At 36.4% G+C, this 18,303-nt stretch overlaps 1 protein-coding gene across 12 annotated transcripts in view; it reads right to left on the bottom strand.

The window, feature by feature from the left end:
- The window catches only part of Lcorl (ligand dependent nuclear receptor corepressor like), a 143,463-nt gene that overhangs the window by 97,440 nt on the left and 27,720 nt on the right, over positions 1–18,303 (bottom strand). For all 12 annotated transcript variants that reach the window (XM_052199190.1, XM_052199188.1, XM_052199187.1 and 9 more), the window contains exon 2: positions 2,156–2,221. In XM_052199190.1, coding sequence (XP_052055150.1) covers positions 2,156–2,221 — 66 coding nt within the window. The remainder of the gene's footprint in view (positions 1–2,155; positions 2,222–18,303) is intronic.

Here is an 18,303-nt window from a genome sequence, read left to right as displayed (position 1 = left end):
ATCCTTATTACATGCTGGGGAATCCTCTGGGTATATGCCCAGGAGTGGTATAGCAGGATCTTCTGGAAGTGAGGTGCCCAGTTTTCAGAGGAACCGCCAGACTGATTTCCAGAGTGGTTGTACCAATTTGCAACCCCACCAGCAGTGGAGGAGTGTTCCTCTTTCTCCACATCCTCGCCAACACCTGCTGTCTCCTGAATTTTTAATCTTAGCCATTCTGACTGGTGTAAGGTGAAATCTCAGGGTTGTTTTGATTTGCATTTCCCTGATGACTAATGAAGTTGAGCATTTTTTAAGATGTTTATCCACTGTCCGAAGTTCTTCAGGTGAAAATTCTTTGTTTAACTCTGTACCCCATTTTTTATTAGGGTTATTTGGTTTTCTGGGGTCTAACCTCTTGAGTTCTTTGCATATACTGGATACTTGATAATCAATTTTAAACAAGTGGCAGAATATAAAATTATTATATATAAATCAATAGCCTTCATATATGCCAGTAAAGAACATGTTAAGAAATCAGAAAAATCCATTCAGTCTTGGAATGAACCTGATCAAAGTAGTAAAACAAGACTCCAGCCACTCAGGAATAAAGTCAACAATTAAATGAGGCATCATCAAATTAAAGAAAGCAAATAAGTAAAAAGAGAGCCTGCAGAATGGGAGAAAGTCTTGGCAGGACATCCATTTCAGACAGGATTAATATTTAGAACATGCAAGTTTCTCAAAAAACTACACAATAAATCAAACTACCCAATAATTATACAAGGACTAATTAAATACAGTTCTCAAAAGATGAAACACAAATAGCCAATGAAGTGTTTTAAAATGATCAGCCTCATGAGCCATCAGAAAAATGTAAGTCAAAGCTGCACTGAGATTCCATTTTACTCATCAAAACAGCAGTCATTAGGAAAATAAGTAACAGGCTAGAAAGATGGCCCCACAGCTAGGAACATTTGCTGCTCTGTGAGATCTGAGTTTGATTCCTATCACTCTTGTCAGGAGGCTGATAAGTATCTCTAACTCCAAAATGCCTCTGGCCTTCGAGGGCATCTGCATTCATGTGAACATACCCACATGTAGTACACATAATTAAAATAATAAAAATAAGTCTCAAAAACAGGAAAAACAAATACTGGTGAGGTAAGGACAAAACTTACACACTGCTGGTGGGAATGCAAACTAATCCAAACATTACAGAGTCAGTATGACTGGTTCTCTCAAAATAAAATTCACTTTCCCTTGTGACTCAGTTAATTCACTTTTGGATATTTACCAAAACAAAAACAAAAGCAGAAACAAAAACATATCAAAACATCATAAGAATACTTGTAGATCAATGATTACTGAAGCACTCTCCACAGTAAGTTACAGAACCAACCTAGGTGTTCAATAACAGAGGAACAATAAAATGTGATATGTAAACACACTAGTTTCCAGCCATAAAGGACAAAACTATGTCATTTGTAGAAAAAAAATGAATATCAGAGTTAATCATCTTGTCTCAGGAAGACAAAATTGTATGTTTTTTCATTGTCATTCCTAGAATTTATATACAAAAAATAATGTATTTTCAAATAATTTTAAAATGAAATAATGCAAAACTCCCTTTCTAGGGGAACAGAGAGGACTAACAGGAGTGAGGAGGGAAATGAAAATGGAGGGTCAGTGGGGTAAAGAATGTGCTGAACATACAATATAAACTTACATGGAAACTTTTAAAAAATTAAAGTAAAAATTGGAATAATAGCTTTTAAGCAGAAATTTCACAGAACATTACTTACTTCAATTTAACTATGTATCTTAATAATTTGATGAATTTCATTGATTTGATATTTGTGTCATTTTTAAATTTAAATCCTATTTAAGAATAATAGGTCAGGATATGCCATTATAAAATACTAGACATAAAAATAAAATTATATTACTGAGCTGAAGACAAATTTTATTTTCTATTTTAAGCCACTGTGCCTTTCAAAAATGTATAATATATATCATAATAAAATATATAATGAAGAATATTAGATTATTTTATTTATTTAAAACACTGTCAAATTCAAAGTGATCATACATTACATTTAATATATAGTTTTCTAGAACAACTTTATTAATCAGGGTAGAAGGCTTTAACTTTAAAATAAAAAAAGTTAATTACCTTCAAATAAACTGAGGTCTCTTCGTAGCCGGGGTCCATAAAGCCCTTCTAAAATACTCTCAAAACCTGTTTTCAAAGAGAAAAGTGTATTAGCTCCTGGAAAAGCTTTATTTCTTTTTAAATGATCAAAACATCTAAATTTTATGTCAATCAACAAATAATTTACCATAGTGTACCTGTTATTTTCACCCTATTTAAAGTGAACTAGCTAATACACTAGTGACTATCTAATTTAGATTGTAAAGTAATTAAAGTACTGAAATGCATATATTAACCCAAGCTAAAATGTTGTCAAGCATGACCTAATATGTTAGTTAAGAATGCTGCTGAGAATGTGGGAAGAGGGGAAGAGTCACTCACTGTTGGTGGGACTACAAAATTATGTAACCACAATGAAAATCAGCATGGAGAATTCTCAAAAAGCAAAATGAAAATCTACCATATGACCCACCTATGACACTTTGTGGTTTATGCCCAAAGACCTTGACATAATATTCCATATGTACTTGCTTGGCCATGTTCATTGCTGATCTAACAAAGAAATGGAAAAAGCCTAAATGTCCTACACTGATAAATGGATAATGAAAATGTGGTGCAGGTACACTAGGAAATACTAGTCAGGTGTAAAGAAAAATTAAACTATGAAATTTGCAGGTAACATGATGGGGCAAGAGGCTGAGGGTGGGGAGAGCTACAAACAGGGCACAGTAGGAAACAAGTGCTATCAAATGGGAAATGGGAAAAACAGGGAGGGAGACTTTATCTTGGAAAGGAGGATGTAAAAGGAAATACTGAGGGGAAGAAAAAGAGGGATAAAGAACACTAAAGATGACTGGAACAAACAAACATTATTAAACTTACAAGTACATATATATGTGTGTAAATATTTAAATAAAGATATGCTATTCAGGGTAATAATGTTTCCCAAAGAGCCCTTGACTAACAAAATTCTTGGTTCCACGTAGGGGAACCCTCCCTTTGAACTGTTGATCAGGGGTGTCCAACAGACTCCCAAGGCATGTGGTTGCCTTCCAGAATGTGAAGAGCTCAAGATCGCTCCTATGATTTTTACTAAATATTTAAGTAAAATATCTTATATTTCATTTTGTATTCTTTGATAATAGAAAAGGGAAGGATATTCCTATTCAGAGCAATGTCAAAACATGTACAAGGAAAATTTTAATTTTAATTTTTTAAACAAATATCACATAATTTCCCCCTTTCCTTTCCTTAACCTCTCCCATGTTCTCCTTGGCCCCCTGTCAAATTTATAGCTTTTTCTTAAATTGTTACTGTCACATATATATTTCTACATAAAACATAAATATATAAATACAATATGCTCAAACTACTTAGTGTTATATGTATATTACTGTGTAAGAAAGCCTAGAATTATTGTGTGTCACTTGGTAGCAGGGGCAAATTATGAGATGCATGCTATGTAGCTTTGTTTTTGTGTGGACATTCAGAGTGTACTTGCATAAACCTAATGCATATGGCCTATGGATTTCAGGTTATGAACATGTAGAGTAGGTTATATTATTGAATAGTGTAGCTAATTGTAACCAAACCAGTAAGAACTCTTATTTACAAACTCTTATTAATATTGCAACCACAGAAAAAGTACACTAAAATATGAGATCATGGCAGGGTTTTTGTTTGTTTTAGCTCCAGCGTAGTGCTATTAGACCATCATTCTACCTGTAATTCTTTAAAAAAAAAAACTTAATGAGTACTACATCTACATCACTCCTCACCCTTCAACTTCCCTCTCTAACTCCTGTGTCCACCATTTATAATCTCTTCTTTAAATATTATTGTTACATTTGCATATATATGTATATGCATATGCACACATGTATATATGTAGTATACTGAGACAGTTTAGTTTGTTCATACATTTGTTGGACCAATAGAGATTGGATTGTCTATGTGGAAGTCTGTCCCTGGAAGTATCAGATTCTCATTCTCAGCAAGCATTGACCATCTATATAGCTCTTCAGCCTGGAGTGGGATGGAGTTTTCACTATCTACATTGGCATGTAACCTGGATTTGTCATTACGCTGATTTTGCTCATGCAGCCATATTGTTATGAGCTTCTTGTCATATATAAAAGACACTATCGATAGACAGTAGAGGTCCTTGCCCTTCTAGTTCCTGTTAAATGGGCTTTAAGTCCAATTAGATAGCTGTTGGTTAGCCAAAGATGTAAGTGCCACTATTGTACCACTGTGCATGTGCTGAACCATTTGGTGTTGTGATTTGTAGGCTTTACACTGGGTAATTTGAGTGTTCCTCTCTCTTTGCAGTTTACATACCACCTCTGATACTATAAAGAGTTGAACCTCAGGGAGAAGGCATTCAGATAGGTTCCAGCTCAATTCCTACCAATTCTGTGTCCAAAGTATGTAGTATCTTCAGCTATAGTGCTTTACCTTCATATTCTGGAGGGCAACCACAAGCCTTGGGAGTCTGAGGCTCCTTCTTCTCTGATGACTCTAGTTTGGGTCTAGCTGACACACAAAATAGCCAGCACACCATCTTTTATTACCAAACAAATCTTCCAGTAAGCACAGGTCCAAAACAAGTCTGCACCAGGTCCTCTGCATATATATTATAGCTTTCAGTTTAGTATTTTAGTTTTTAATAAAATTTAGGGAGATAAAGATCAATCTATCATATGGAAAAAAAATTCACAAGGGAATCCAAAAAAGCTAGAAGACAAATAAACAAAGGCAGAAAGAAAGAAAGAAAGAAAGAAAGAAAGAAAGAAGAAAGAAAGAGAAAGAGAGAAAGAAAGAGAAAGAGAGAAAGAAAGAGAGAGAGAGAGAAAGAGAGAAAGAAAGAGAACGGCAAAGCTCCAGCTTCAATAAGAAACCATACCTAGGTGGAGAGCAACTGAGTAACCTTGAGGTTTCACGCACATATATGTGAACACAAACACAAAAAGTTGAATAAAAAACAGATATTAATAGGTTTACAGGGACAGTAATATGGTTTGGTGGGCAAGGGAGCTTGAAGCTAAGACTGATGGTATAAAATTAATCCCTAGAAACATAACAGAGTGAATGGACTCTCAAAAGTTGTCTTCTGACGTCCGTATGTGACACGGCACCCTCCTTACAAACAAACAAACAAATGTATGTTTTTTTCTTTAATTTTGTTTATATATACCTCCTTGTTTCACATTAGTTTCATTTATATTCCTTCCCATTCCCCATCCCAGATAGCAAAATAGATTGTAATAAGTAGCTGTTTTCCTTTATAACGCAGTAGTTATACAAGTTTTTTCATAACTACCTGTATGTGAAATATTTTATTTTTACTCCAAATCTTGCCTATATATTCCTTTGCCTGTGAGCATTCTCCTTCTCTAATAGCCCCTATTTTCTTTTGTCTTGTTATAAAAAAATTAGATTCTGAAGGTAAGAGAAAAGACAGTATTTATCTTAGTTAATGTGGTTGTTTGAATAAGAATAGCCCTCACAGGCTCATATATTTCAATGCTAAGTCACCGGGTGTGGAACTGCTTGAAATGATTGAGAAGCATGACCTTATTCAAGAAAAACTGTCACTAGAGGGTGAACTTTGAGGTTTCAAAAAGCCCATGCCAGATGCAATGTTTCTTTCTTCCCTTCTTCTTGTCTGCATTATCAGGATATAGAACTCTAAGCTACTTCTCCAGGACCAGGTCTACCTCTGTGCTGCCATGCTGCATGCCATGATGATAATGGACTAAGTCTCTGAAACTGTAAGCAAGTCCCCATTAAATGCTTTTAAAAGAATTGCCTTGGCCATGGCATCTCTTTACAGCAACAGAGCAACTAAGACAAAAGTGAGTACCAATAGTAGGGTAATTGCTGTGTCAGGCTTGACCATGCAGCTTATTGGTAGAATGTAGAATTTGAACTAGAAAACCCATTAAATTCTTTTGGGTGGGACTTAATGGGCCATACTACTAAGAGAATCCTGCTGAAGGTGATTTGAACTATGTAGAGCAAACTCAAGAAATTTCAAAGGGGAAGAATATTAGTAAGTAGTCTAGAGATCATTCTTGTTATATTTTGGGAAACAATGAGGCTGCTTTTTGTCCTGACCCTGAAAATCAGTCTCAAGCTAAATTGAAGAGTTTTGATTAATGTCACTGGTAGAATAGACTTCAGGCCAGCCTACTATTGACTTTGTTGTGTGGTTTACTAGTAATCACTTTTGTGCAGATTTATAATAAAAAGGTGTAGTCTTGACAAAGAGAAATATAAAATGTACAGTTTGAGGAGGAGAAGAGCAGCACCAAGAAATGGAGCTAAGTCCTTGAGCTAAGCTCAAAGAGATAAAAAGTTTAAAAAACCTGATGATAAATGAGATAAAGGGAGTGGTAACCTCAGAATAAGACCTCTCCATGCTTAGCTTCCAAACTGTGAGAAGAAATTAAAGAAAAGCTTAGGCAGTGAACAAATCTACTGAAAACAGAAAGCTTGTGAAATGTAATTAAACTATGGGGCCAACTAGCAGCAGAACTTGGTGGTTGGGCATTTTCAGCCAAGTAGTTCTCACTTCAATCCAGGAAAATACAAGAAAGCAGTAGTGGTATCTCCTTCTGTAGCTAAGGAAAGCCACTGTGGCCAGGCATGTGTCTGTCATTGCATGAAGGCCCAGAGAGTCCAACAGATGGAGTTGTGAAGGTGAAGCCTGAATTGTGTTAGAGATGCTAGAGATGCCAATTGTGAGATACCTGTCAATAAGAGCTGTGAACAAGGAGTAGAACCAGCCTGAGAGAGAAATGTGTTCCAGTCAGCAAAGTTGGAAGGAGTTGGAGTTCTGAAGAACAATTTGACATGAGACATAGAGATGCAGAATTTGGAGTTTGCACTGCTGGTTTTCAGTCTTGCTTTGGTATGGTATTTTACTACACTTCCTTTCTTCACTTTTGGAATGGTTATGTATATTCTGTGCCAGTGGATGTTGGAAGTGTAATCTGCTTTTTGATTTTGATTTTACTGGTTTACAGTTTAGATACAGCCTGGAGTTTGGACTTTGGTCTTTTAAACAGTGTTGAGGCTAAAAGACTGTGAGGACTTTTGAACTGAATGCATTTTGCATTATGATATGGCTATGAGCCCATGGGGGTGGGGCAGGGAGTGGAATGTGCTAGTCTGAATAATAATGGCCACCAATAGGCTCAAAGATTTGAATGTCAGGGAGTAGAAGTATTTGAAGAAAGAATTTGAAGTGGGGCCTTGTAGGAAGAGGTGTAGCATTGCTGGAGGAAGTATGCCACTAGAGGTAGGCTTTGAGGTTTCAAAAGCTCATGTCAGGCATAGTGTCTCTCTTCCTTTCTGCTGCCTGAGGATCACTTATAATGAAGTTTCAGCTACTTCTCCAATGCATGCCTACTTGTGTGCCACTATCACTCCAACATGAAAATGGACTAAGCCTCTAAAAGTCCCCAATTAAAACTCTTTTTTATAAGAGTTGCTTTGATCATGGTGTTTCTTCAGTGACTAAGACAGTCTAGCTTATTTATTAGCTAGATATCATATCCATTTATTTTCTTATAAACATGACTTCAATCTTCTTTATGCCTGAATAATACTCTACTATATATATGATTGTGTATATGTACACATGTACACACACACACACACACACACACTCTTTGTCCTTTGATGGGATCCTAAGTAGGTTTCATAACTTGGCTCATGTAAATTGTGCTCCAATAAACAGTAATTATTTTGGCAGTTATTCTTAGTTGTAAACTTGACTACATATGGCATTAACTAAAACCTAAAATTGGAGGAGCACAAATTTGAGGGATTTTGCTTAATCTGAAATAAAGATTCATTTCTAATTTGAATCTTTGAGTTGGGAAGACCCCTCTAATCTCATGACCTCTGCTGGTTTAACCATGTATGTATGTATATACATATATATGTGGAGAGAGAGAGGGAGAGAGAGGGAGGGAGGGAGGGACGGAGGGAGGGAGGGAGGGAGGGAGGGAGGGAGGGAGGGAGGGAGACAAAGAGAGAGAGAGAGAGAGAGAGAGAGAGAGAGAGAGAGAGAGAGAGAGAGAGAGAGAGAGAGAGAGAAAATGAATATGAATTCATTCTATAAGTTCAGTTACCTGACAATACAGATATGTGTGTTGGGTATGTATTTTATGCTGATTGACTCATTCAGGAGTTGCATAGCTAAAGGACATGGTAGCTTTATTTTAGTGGGTTTTGTTTGTTTGAAGGAACTCCATACTTTCCATGGGGTCTATACCAATTTCCTTTCTTTCTAACAGTGCATAATGGTTCCCTTTTTAGGGTATTTTCACCAACATTTTTTTTTTATTCATGATACAGTCCTTTTGACTAAGATGATATAATGTAGTACTGATCTGTACTTTTCTAAAAGACAGAGATGTCAAAACATGTTTTCATATATTTGATGGCTATTTTTTACTTCTATCAAAAAGTATCTATTCAGTTTATATGCCATTTATTGACTGAATTTTACTTATTGGATATCCAAGTCTGGCATTCTTTATATATTTTAGATATTAATCCCATCAGAAGTACAGCTGCCAAAGTTTTTCTGTTCTTATGCAGGTTTTATCTTCATTCTGGTAACTGTTTCCTTTACTGCCAGAGCTTTTAATTTCACGATAGCCCATTTCTCAATTCTATTTCCTGAGCTACAGGAGTCTTATTCAGAACACCATTGCCTGTCCCTATAGTTTCAAGCATTTCCCCTATGTTTGCCTCTAGTAGTTTCAAATATTTAACTTTTATTTTAAGGTCTTCAATTCATTTTGAGTTGATTTTTGTATAGGATAAGATGTGGATCTAATTTCATTCTTCTACAAATGACAAAGGATTACTAGCCAGGAAGTCGGGAATTAGGGAACATGGCCAACTCTCATTATCCCTTCCTTATGTTACATACAATGAGACAAACTGCTCATCCAATAGGGAAGAAAAGGGGCCCTATTCTTCCCAGATGCTCTTCAGGATCTTGAAAATCACTGCCAAGTGCAAAGCCCCTGAGAATGTTCAGTCCTCTCAACTCTGATTACATGACTGGCAAATGATAGTTATTTGACTAGTAGGAGAAAATTTATCCCACTATACATATCCTAATATCAAATCAGTAATCTCCACTCACCTAACGAACATATGATTATAGTCTGGTATATCACCTAGGTGTTCCAGAGTCTATTAAGTTGAAAATGCTATTCACCACAAGGACTAACAGAATTCAGCAATTAGAACATCCAGTTTTGGGTTTATCTTTGTTGGGAGTCTATCATCACTTAAATATCATTGTTCTTTGTAAATCTGTTTGGACTGAATTTATCCTGATGGTTTAATTTTTATAGACCATATGTCTAGCAATTTATCCAGTTCCTGTAGATTTTCCAATCTGTTGAAACCCAAGTTTTCAAAATATCCTGTTAGTACCTCTATTTCTGTATATCTGTTGAAACATGTCCTAAGTTTTATTAATCAGGGTCTTCTCTCTCCATTCTGGGTTAGTTTGGGCATTCAACTTTTCAAAGAGCTAACTTTGTTTCATTCATCCTTTGATTACTGGTATTAGTCTTTGGTCAATGAGACCACTGGGTCCTTTTAGTTTTCTGTCTCTCATGGTTTATGACCCATAGTCCTGATTTTCTATTCTTTCTTTTTTATTTAGATTTCTGAAATTAGTATGCAATGTAACAGGTTTCATTGTGACATTTTCTTAAATATGTAATTATAAATTGTTTTTATCATACCCTCCTAACCTATGCTCTGCCTCACTACTCCCTGTCCTTTGTTTTCCATTATTGCAAATTTTCTGTAAATTTATGCTCAAGGATGAGTGAGATGGCTCACAGGTCAGATACTTGCTGATGAGCCTGAGATACTGAGCTTTATCCCTGAAGCCCACATGGTGAAAGAGAACTAAATCTCCCTAGTTTTCTCTGTCCTCCATGTGGGTGTACCAATGACACACTCACATGCACAAACACATAAGCATATAATAAACAAATGTTAAAAATAATTTGTGTGTATGTGTGTGTGTGCATGCATGTATGTGTGTGTGTATTCTAGTTTACTAGGTGTCTACAGAAGATAATCCAAACTTGTTACTTTTTCATGGTCAGAGGACAAAGTTTTTCTATGGTTTGTTAACTTGCAAATTGTGCAATCAAATTTTGTTCAGTTCTTTTCAAATATTTGCCTTTTATTAGATTTTTCTCACTTTGCAAATATTTAGTACTATTATTTATTCCTGTAAATACCAAATTGTGTTGTAAAACTTAACAGCTACTCGTGTAGCTTTACCATGTAAATGAGATCAATGCCATTGGCTGCCTCTCTAAATGATGGAGATAGAGAAAATGAACATATTCTATACCATGATACCCATTTCAGGCTGCTGACCACTAGAATTATAAGATGTAAGATATACTGTGTTATGCCACCAAACCTTACAATAGCAAAAGGAAACTAATACATGATTCAGACTAATACTGTGGCTTGAAATTTCTTAACTGGTACAAGGTACAAGTTTGCTAGAGAGCCAAACCAACTTCCATTCATTTCCTAAATGCCTTGCTGTGTTCAAGTATTAAGGGTTTTCTTCTAGGTAGAAATTTATAAGAGGAAATAGGTGGTTCTGGGATATGAAATAAAGACAATTTAAGTTTGACATCCTGTTTTTATTAAATGATCATCTAAAGCATTTATCAAACAGAATTATACAATTGCCATTTTACTTTGAAGTTTCCTATTATTGAGGTACAGCTTATTTTCACATATTCTGTAATCAGATTTTCCTTTTTGGCACTTTATAATTAGACTTTGGACCTTTTAAGAATTCCAAAATAGTATCATATATCTCGAGTAATAATTACAAATTTCAAAAAGCACGAGCATTCTTCATATAGATGTTTTGTACTCATAATGTATAATCAAACTTTGTCTTATTTTATGATTTTCTTTTTATAGGTAAGAAAATTCATGAACATCAAATATCATTTTCTGTATTTGTGAAATTGATTTTCACATGTAGCTCTTTAACCCATGAGAATTCACTTTTAACGAATAGTATAATAGAGAAAAACAATTTCATATCAAGACATTATTTTGACTAGTAGGCCATCCTTATTACTCTAAAATTTCAAAATGTTAAAGCATATATGTTTGTATATATTTAATCGCTTTCTAAACGTAAAATTTACTACTATAAATTTACTTGTTTTCTATCATTTTAAATTTGCCTTTTCTAGATATTTCATGTTAAAAGAATGATGCCTTATGTATTCTTCAGTGTCTAATTTCTATTCTTAAATATATCACTTTATAGCATGTTGTTAAATCTTTATTACGAAATAGTATTTCATTGCATAGACATGTCACATTTGTTCAGCAATCTACTAGTTAACAGAACTGAGTGGTTTACACTTCCAGGCTTTTATAAATGGTGTGGTTATAAACACTGTGCACAAATATTTGTAGGGAAATATTTTCATTTTTACCATATTAGTTACAGAGCAAGAGAACCAGTGACTTTTGTGGTAATTCTGTGTTTAACATTCTGAGAAACTGCCAAGTTCTTTACCAAAATAGAGGCACAATTTTGCATTCAGATCAACAATTCTTCGCCAAATTTTTTTTATTTTATTAGTCATTCTACGGGTGCTAAAGGCTACCTTGTTTCCCTAGTGACTAATGGTGTCCAGTTTCTTTTCTTGTTCAACAATATTGATAATCTGTGTATGTTCTGCTGAAATTCATATTCAAACATTTGATCATTTTTATTCTTTTTTCTATGGAGTTGTAAGGAATTTTTTTCTTTTTGGATAAAAATTCCTCCTCAGTTATACATATACAAGTGTTCTGTTTCAAGTTTGTGGACTTCATTTTCAAGCACAAGCATTTATGACTTTAAATCCAATTAATCTACTTTTTCTTTATGGGCTAGATTTTAGACTTTCCATTTGTCTGTATACCTATTCATAACTAGTTCAAAGATTACTACTCCATAAGATACTAAAATTATCTTTAACATTTTATGGTTTTCTTAATTCAAGTGTAACATATTACTAAGAGTTAGCTTTTCTAATAAATTTTACCTTTTTGCTTATTTGTTTTTTATGTTTTAAAATATTTCACTTATTCATGTGACACTTATAATGTGTTTCACTCTAATCTACTATCCCTTTCCTCACAGTCCAATTCCTACCTCCCCTCCCACCTCTTCCCTCCAAGCTTCATGTACTTTTAGTTTTAAACCCACTGAGTTAACTCAAAGTCATCTGTATGTTCATAGGTGTAGGGACACTTACTAGGGCATAAGCAGTCTCTCAGGGGCCACATCCTTAAAAAAAAAACAAAAAACTAACTCCCAGTAGTTCCTCAGCTGTGAGTGCAATTTCCTAAGCTTCTCCCCATCCATGCTGAGATTCTTACTAACTTGATATTGTGCATGTAGTCCTAGTTGCTTTGAGTCAGCAAACACTATTTCACTGCAGATAAACACTACCTTTAACTCTTAAAATCTTTCTCTTTTTTCCTTTTTTTTAAATTAGATATTTTCTTTATTTACATTTCAAATGTTATCCCCTTTCCTGGTTTCCCCTCCCAAACACCCTATCCTATCCCTCCTACCCCTGCTCACCAACCCACCTGCTCCCTCTTCCCTGTCCTGGCATTCCCTTATACTAGGGCATCGAGCCTTCTCAGGGCCAAGGGCCTTTCCTCCCTTTGATGTCCAACAAGGCCATCCTCTGCTACATATGCAGCTGGAGCCATGGGTCACTTCAAGTGTACTCTTTGGTTGGTAGTTTAGTCACTGGGAGCTGTGGGGGTACTGGTTGGTTCATAATGTTTTTCCTCCTATGGGGCTGAAAACTCCTTCATCTCCTTGGGTCCTTTCTCTAGCTCCTCCATTGGGGGGACCTTGTGCTCAGTGAAATGGTTGGCTGGGTGCAACCACCTCTGTATTTGTCAGGTACTGGCAGAGCCTCTCAGGAGACAGCTATATCAGGCTCCTGTCAGCAAGCACTTGTTGGCATCCACATTAGTTTCTGGGTTTGATGACAGTAAATGGGGTGGATCCCCAGGTGGGGCAGTCTCTGGGTGGCCTCTCCGTCAGTCTCTGCCCCACACTTTGTCTCTGTATCTCCTCCAATGGGTATTTTGTTCCCCCTTCTAAGAAGGACCAAAGAAATGAACCCACACACCTATCTTTGACTAAGGAGCTAAAACCATCCAGTTGGAAAAAAGAGCCTTTTCAACATACGGTGCTGGTTCAGCTGGTGGTTAGCATGCAGAAGAATGCAAATAGATCCATTCTTACCTCTTTGCACAAAGCTCAAGTCCAAGTAGATCAAGGACCTACACATAAAACCACATACACTGAAACTAATAGAAAAGAAACTAGGGAAGAGCCTTTAGCACATGGGCACAGGGGAAATTTTCCTGAACAGAACACTAATAGCTTTTGCTCTAAGATCAAAAATTGACAAATGGGACCTCATAAAATTACAAAATTTCTGTAAGGCAAAGGACACTGTCAGTAGAGCAAAATGGCAACCAACAAATTGGGAAAAGATCTTTACCAACTCTACAACCAAAGAGTACACAAATTGGGAAAAGATCTTTACCAGCCGTATATCCGACAGGGGGCTAATGAAGTACAAAGAACTCAAGAAGTTAGACTCCAGAGAACCAAATAGCCCTATTAAAAAATGGGATACAGAGCTGAACAGAGAATTCTCAACTGAGAAATATCGAATGGCTGGGAAACAACTAAAGAAATGTTCAACATCCTTAGTCATCAGAGAAATGCAAATCAAAACAACCCTGAGATTCCACCTCATACCAGTCAGAATGCCTAAGATCAAAAACAGCTGGTGCTGGTGAGGATATGGAGAAAGAGGAACACTCCTCCACTGCTGGTGGGATTGCAAGCTGGTAAAACCACTCTGGAAATCAGTCTGGCAGTTCCTCAGAAAACTGGACATAGTACTACTTGAGGACCCTGCTATACCACTCCTAGGCATATACCCAGAAGATTCTCCAGGATGTAATAAAGACACATGCTCCACTATGTTCATAGTGGCCTTATTTATAATAGCCAGAAGCTGGAAAGAACCCAGATGTCCCTCAACAGATGAATGGATACAGAAAATGTGGTACATTTACACAATGGAACACTACTTAGCTATTAAAAACAATGAATTCATGAAATTCTTAGGCAAATGGATGGAACTAGAAAATAATCTTCCTGAGTGTGGTAACCCAATCACAAAAGAACACACAAATGGTATGCACTTCACTGATAAGTGAATATTAGCCCAGAAACTTGGAATACCCAAGATACAATTCACAGACCAAACAAAGCTCTAGAAGAAGGAAGACCAAAGTATGAATACTTTGGTCCTTCTTATAACCTTTCTACTCCTTCTTCCATATTGATTCCTAAGCACCAGAGGTGGGGGTTAGGCTAGAGGTGTGTGACACCAATGTCCTATTTAGAGCTGAGCACTCCACAGTGCCTTATTCTCTACATGCTGACCGGCTGTAGTTGTCTGTGTTATTCTCTTTGATGGTTTGAATGAAGCATCAAAATGAACACACACACACACCCCACATAGGCTCAGACATCCATCTAAACAGTTGGTGGCACTGTTTAGAGAGGTACATCTTTAATGTAAAGGATGGATCACTGGCTGGGATAATATAAAGTTTTAACCCACTTCCAGCCTACTCTTTTTCATGCTTGTAGTTGAAGATATGATCTCTTTGCTCCTTCCTCTTGCTGTTACGCCTGGCACTTGTTGGCATCCACATTAGTGAATTTTATCCTTCTACAATAAAAATTCAAAATAAATAATAAATCAAAATAAACTCTTCCTCAAGTTGAAATTGAACAAACTGAAACTGGTCATACCATTTTATCACAACAGTAGAAAATATGAATACAGAAACTGGTACCAGAGAGTAGGCTGTTGCTTAAAGAACATGATTATGTTTTTTGAAGGAAGTGCGACTTTGGACTATAAAAATGGATGAATGCTATAAGCAGAGCTTAATGGGCCATTCTGGTAGAATATTGGTAGACAGTAGTACTCTTAATGCATTGTGAAGGCCATGATCAAGTGCTTTCAGAGCCAATATTTGCAATTTGTTCTGGGCTACCAGGCATCTGTGTGATATTCTGGAAATGAATCTAACCCGCACTCTGTTCATGTTTGAAGAATTTGCTTGAGGCTAACTTCTGTGGCATGATTGTTACTGATAACTCACATGCAACTCTACAAAGAAAAAAAAAGTGGAGAAAACACAAAATGTTAACAGAGTAGAATGTTGCTCAACACTGAAATAAAGAGAAGTGGGGTGGGGGGCTCAGAGCACCACCACACTCCAACTTGGCTTTGAACATTTTAAAATGTTTTTCAGTGTTTTGAGACGCCTATTTAGTTCTATGCTTCTTTAACTTGGGTTTTGTATATTATACTCATGTTAGATATAAAAGAAAAAAAAACCTCATTTTGTAGACTCCCTCTCTCCACTGGCATGATATTGTTCTTTGCTGTAGTTCCACTTGTCAACTGTTGGTCTTGATACCTATGCTACTGTGCTTCTGTTCAGAAAATCCTTTCTTGGTCTTATAAGTTTAAACATATTTTCTATTAGATTCAGGCCATTAGGTCTTATGTTGAGGACCATGATAATTTGGAATTAAGTTTTTTGCAGGTTAAGAAATATAGATTTAGTTTTGTTCTTTCACATATAATTATCCTATTTTCCCAGAACCATTTGTTGAAGATGCTGCCTCTTCTCCAGTGTCTGCTTTTGATTTCTTTGTTTAAAAAAAAAAAAAATCAGATGTGGGCAGGTGTGGGGTCCTAAGTACGGGTCTGTTTTAATACCAGAACATGCTTTTTATATCTCTCTAGTATGAATTAAAACCAAAAACCATTGCCACAGTGTGAAGCAGTGAGACACTCTGCAGAGGGTTGGGGGTTTGGCTAGCAGGCCAAGTACAGCAAAGCCTCCAGCTGGGAAATGACCTAGGTGGGCAAAGACAGCTTCCAGGGGTGAAGATTTCTGGAAAGAATTCTCTTCCCCAGGAAGTGTTACCGCTCTTATATGACAGAAGCTCTCAGAAGATCCTTGGAGTAATTCTCACACCCCTTTATTCCTTCTGGATAAGGTCTTATATACATTCTATATATTTTGGGGTGGGTTGGGGTTCTATTGGCTTGGTCTGAGATATTAGGGATGCCTCATTTACATGTGGAAGGACTTGGGATGCTGCCCTGTGTAAATGATTATCATGTTCACCTCCATGGGGGTGCTTTGGTAACCTGACAGGAGCCTGGTCAGGAGTAGGTGAAGCATCTACAGTCCACTGGTATGAAATGCCAGGGCTTCTGAATCCACTCAACCTCACCAAGTTTCCTAGCAAGGTCCACTGCCCCACAACTCCTCCTTTTATTATAAAGGAGAGTTGTCACCAGAGTAACTGTCGCATATGTTGGGAACAGTTTGATATTGCCAAGACCTGATTCAGTATCTTTGCAATATAACTCATCTGCTGCTTTAGAAATTGGATTAGGCAGGGTGCCAAAAGAAGAAAAGGCTCCAATGGACCAAGGAGGGGAAGAAGCCAAGCCACCAAGGGGCTAGAGTACCGAGGGGTAGGAGTGTTAGTATAGTGTGCTAGAGATTCCCCCAGAGGTCTTTGAGTATTTGTATATCCTGTTCTACCTTCCAAGACTCACTGACATAGAAACAACAGTTTCCTAGTGGGTATTCTAAAATATTTTTTTGTATAATTCATATCACCTGCAAATAAAGGTATATTGACATCTTCCTTTTCTTAATCTCTCTTACTTGTTATACTGCTTTAGTTAAGATTTTAAACACTATACTAAACCAGAATGGTGTGAACATCCTTGTCTTGTTCCTGCTTTCTACAAGAAATGCTTTGTTTATCTATGTTTAGTGATCTTGTCTGTGGGCATGTATACTACCTTTATTATATTGAGGTATGTCACTTATATCTAGTGTCTCTATGACTCTGTGACTTAAATCATTAAGGAATGCCAGATATTGTCAAAGGTCTTTTCTGCATTTGATTAGATGGTTTCATATGGTTTCTGGTTTTTATTCTACTTATGTAATGGGATGAAGCCAACTTGGTCACAGTGAATAATCTTTTCATGTGTACTTAATTTGGTTTTCAAGTACTTAACTAAAAAATTTTAAATCTGTGTTCATCAAAGATATTGGACTACATTTTTGTTGTTGAGTATCAGGGTAATTTTGGCTCTGTAAAAATGCAATAAAAATGTTTCTTCAGTTTTTATTTTACAGAATAGTTTGAGAAGCATTGGTGTTACTTTGAAGATCTGATGGGAATCTGTGCTTAATCATCTGGCCCTGAGCTTTTTTCAGTTGGAAGACTTTTAATTACCATTTCTATCTCATAAAATATTACAGGTTTACGTATTTACTTCTTGATTTAATTTTGGTAGTATACATACACACACACACACACACACACACACACACACATATTGGGGGTGTGTGGTCTGGTGCTATGTATATAGATGATAAATTCTGAACCCCAAGATCTGGCTGCCCCCAGATGAGTGAATTCTCATGTACTTTGTTGTGCAAACCTTGATTCCCAAGCTAAAGCTATTGGTTAATAAAAGGCAAGAACCTTTGATTGGGCAGTAGAGAGAGAAAGGCAGGACCTGACAATAGACTGAGGGGTCTCAAGAGAGCACAGGACTGGAAGAAAGGAAGAAGGAGAAAGAAGATGGAAAGAGCAAGAGGTCTCCATTAGACATGAGGATGAATCAGGAGCACATGGCCTAGAGAAATACACCCTGAAGACAGACTGATGGATCAAAAGCAGCTGGAGCAAGACTCAAAAACAAAGTAGCAAGGGACATATGGATTGGATATGTGAGAAGAGTATGTAACTTGCTCAATTTAGACTTACAAGTTTATAAATAAAATACCAGGTTTCTGTGTCTTTTTATAGGGGCTAGCTAGAACAGAATATTTCATTTACATCTAGAAATTCATCCCCTTCTTTTAGGTTTTCTAGTTTAGTGGATTATAAATTCTTAAAGTATGACCTTATGAAT

This window comes from Apodemus sylvaticus, chromosome 11 (assembly GCF_947179515.1).
Source record: "Apodemus sylvaticus chromosome 11, mApoSyl1.1, whole genome shotgun sequence".
Classification (NCBI taxonomy): domain Eukaryota; kingdom Metazoa; phylum Chordata; class Mammalia; order Rodentia; family Muridae; genus Apodemus; species Apodemus sylvaticus.
This window is presented reverse-complemented; position numbering and strand designations above follow the sequence as displayed.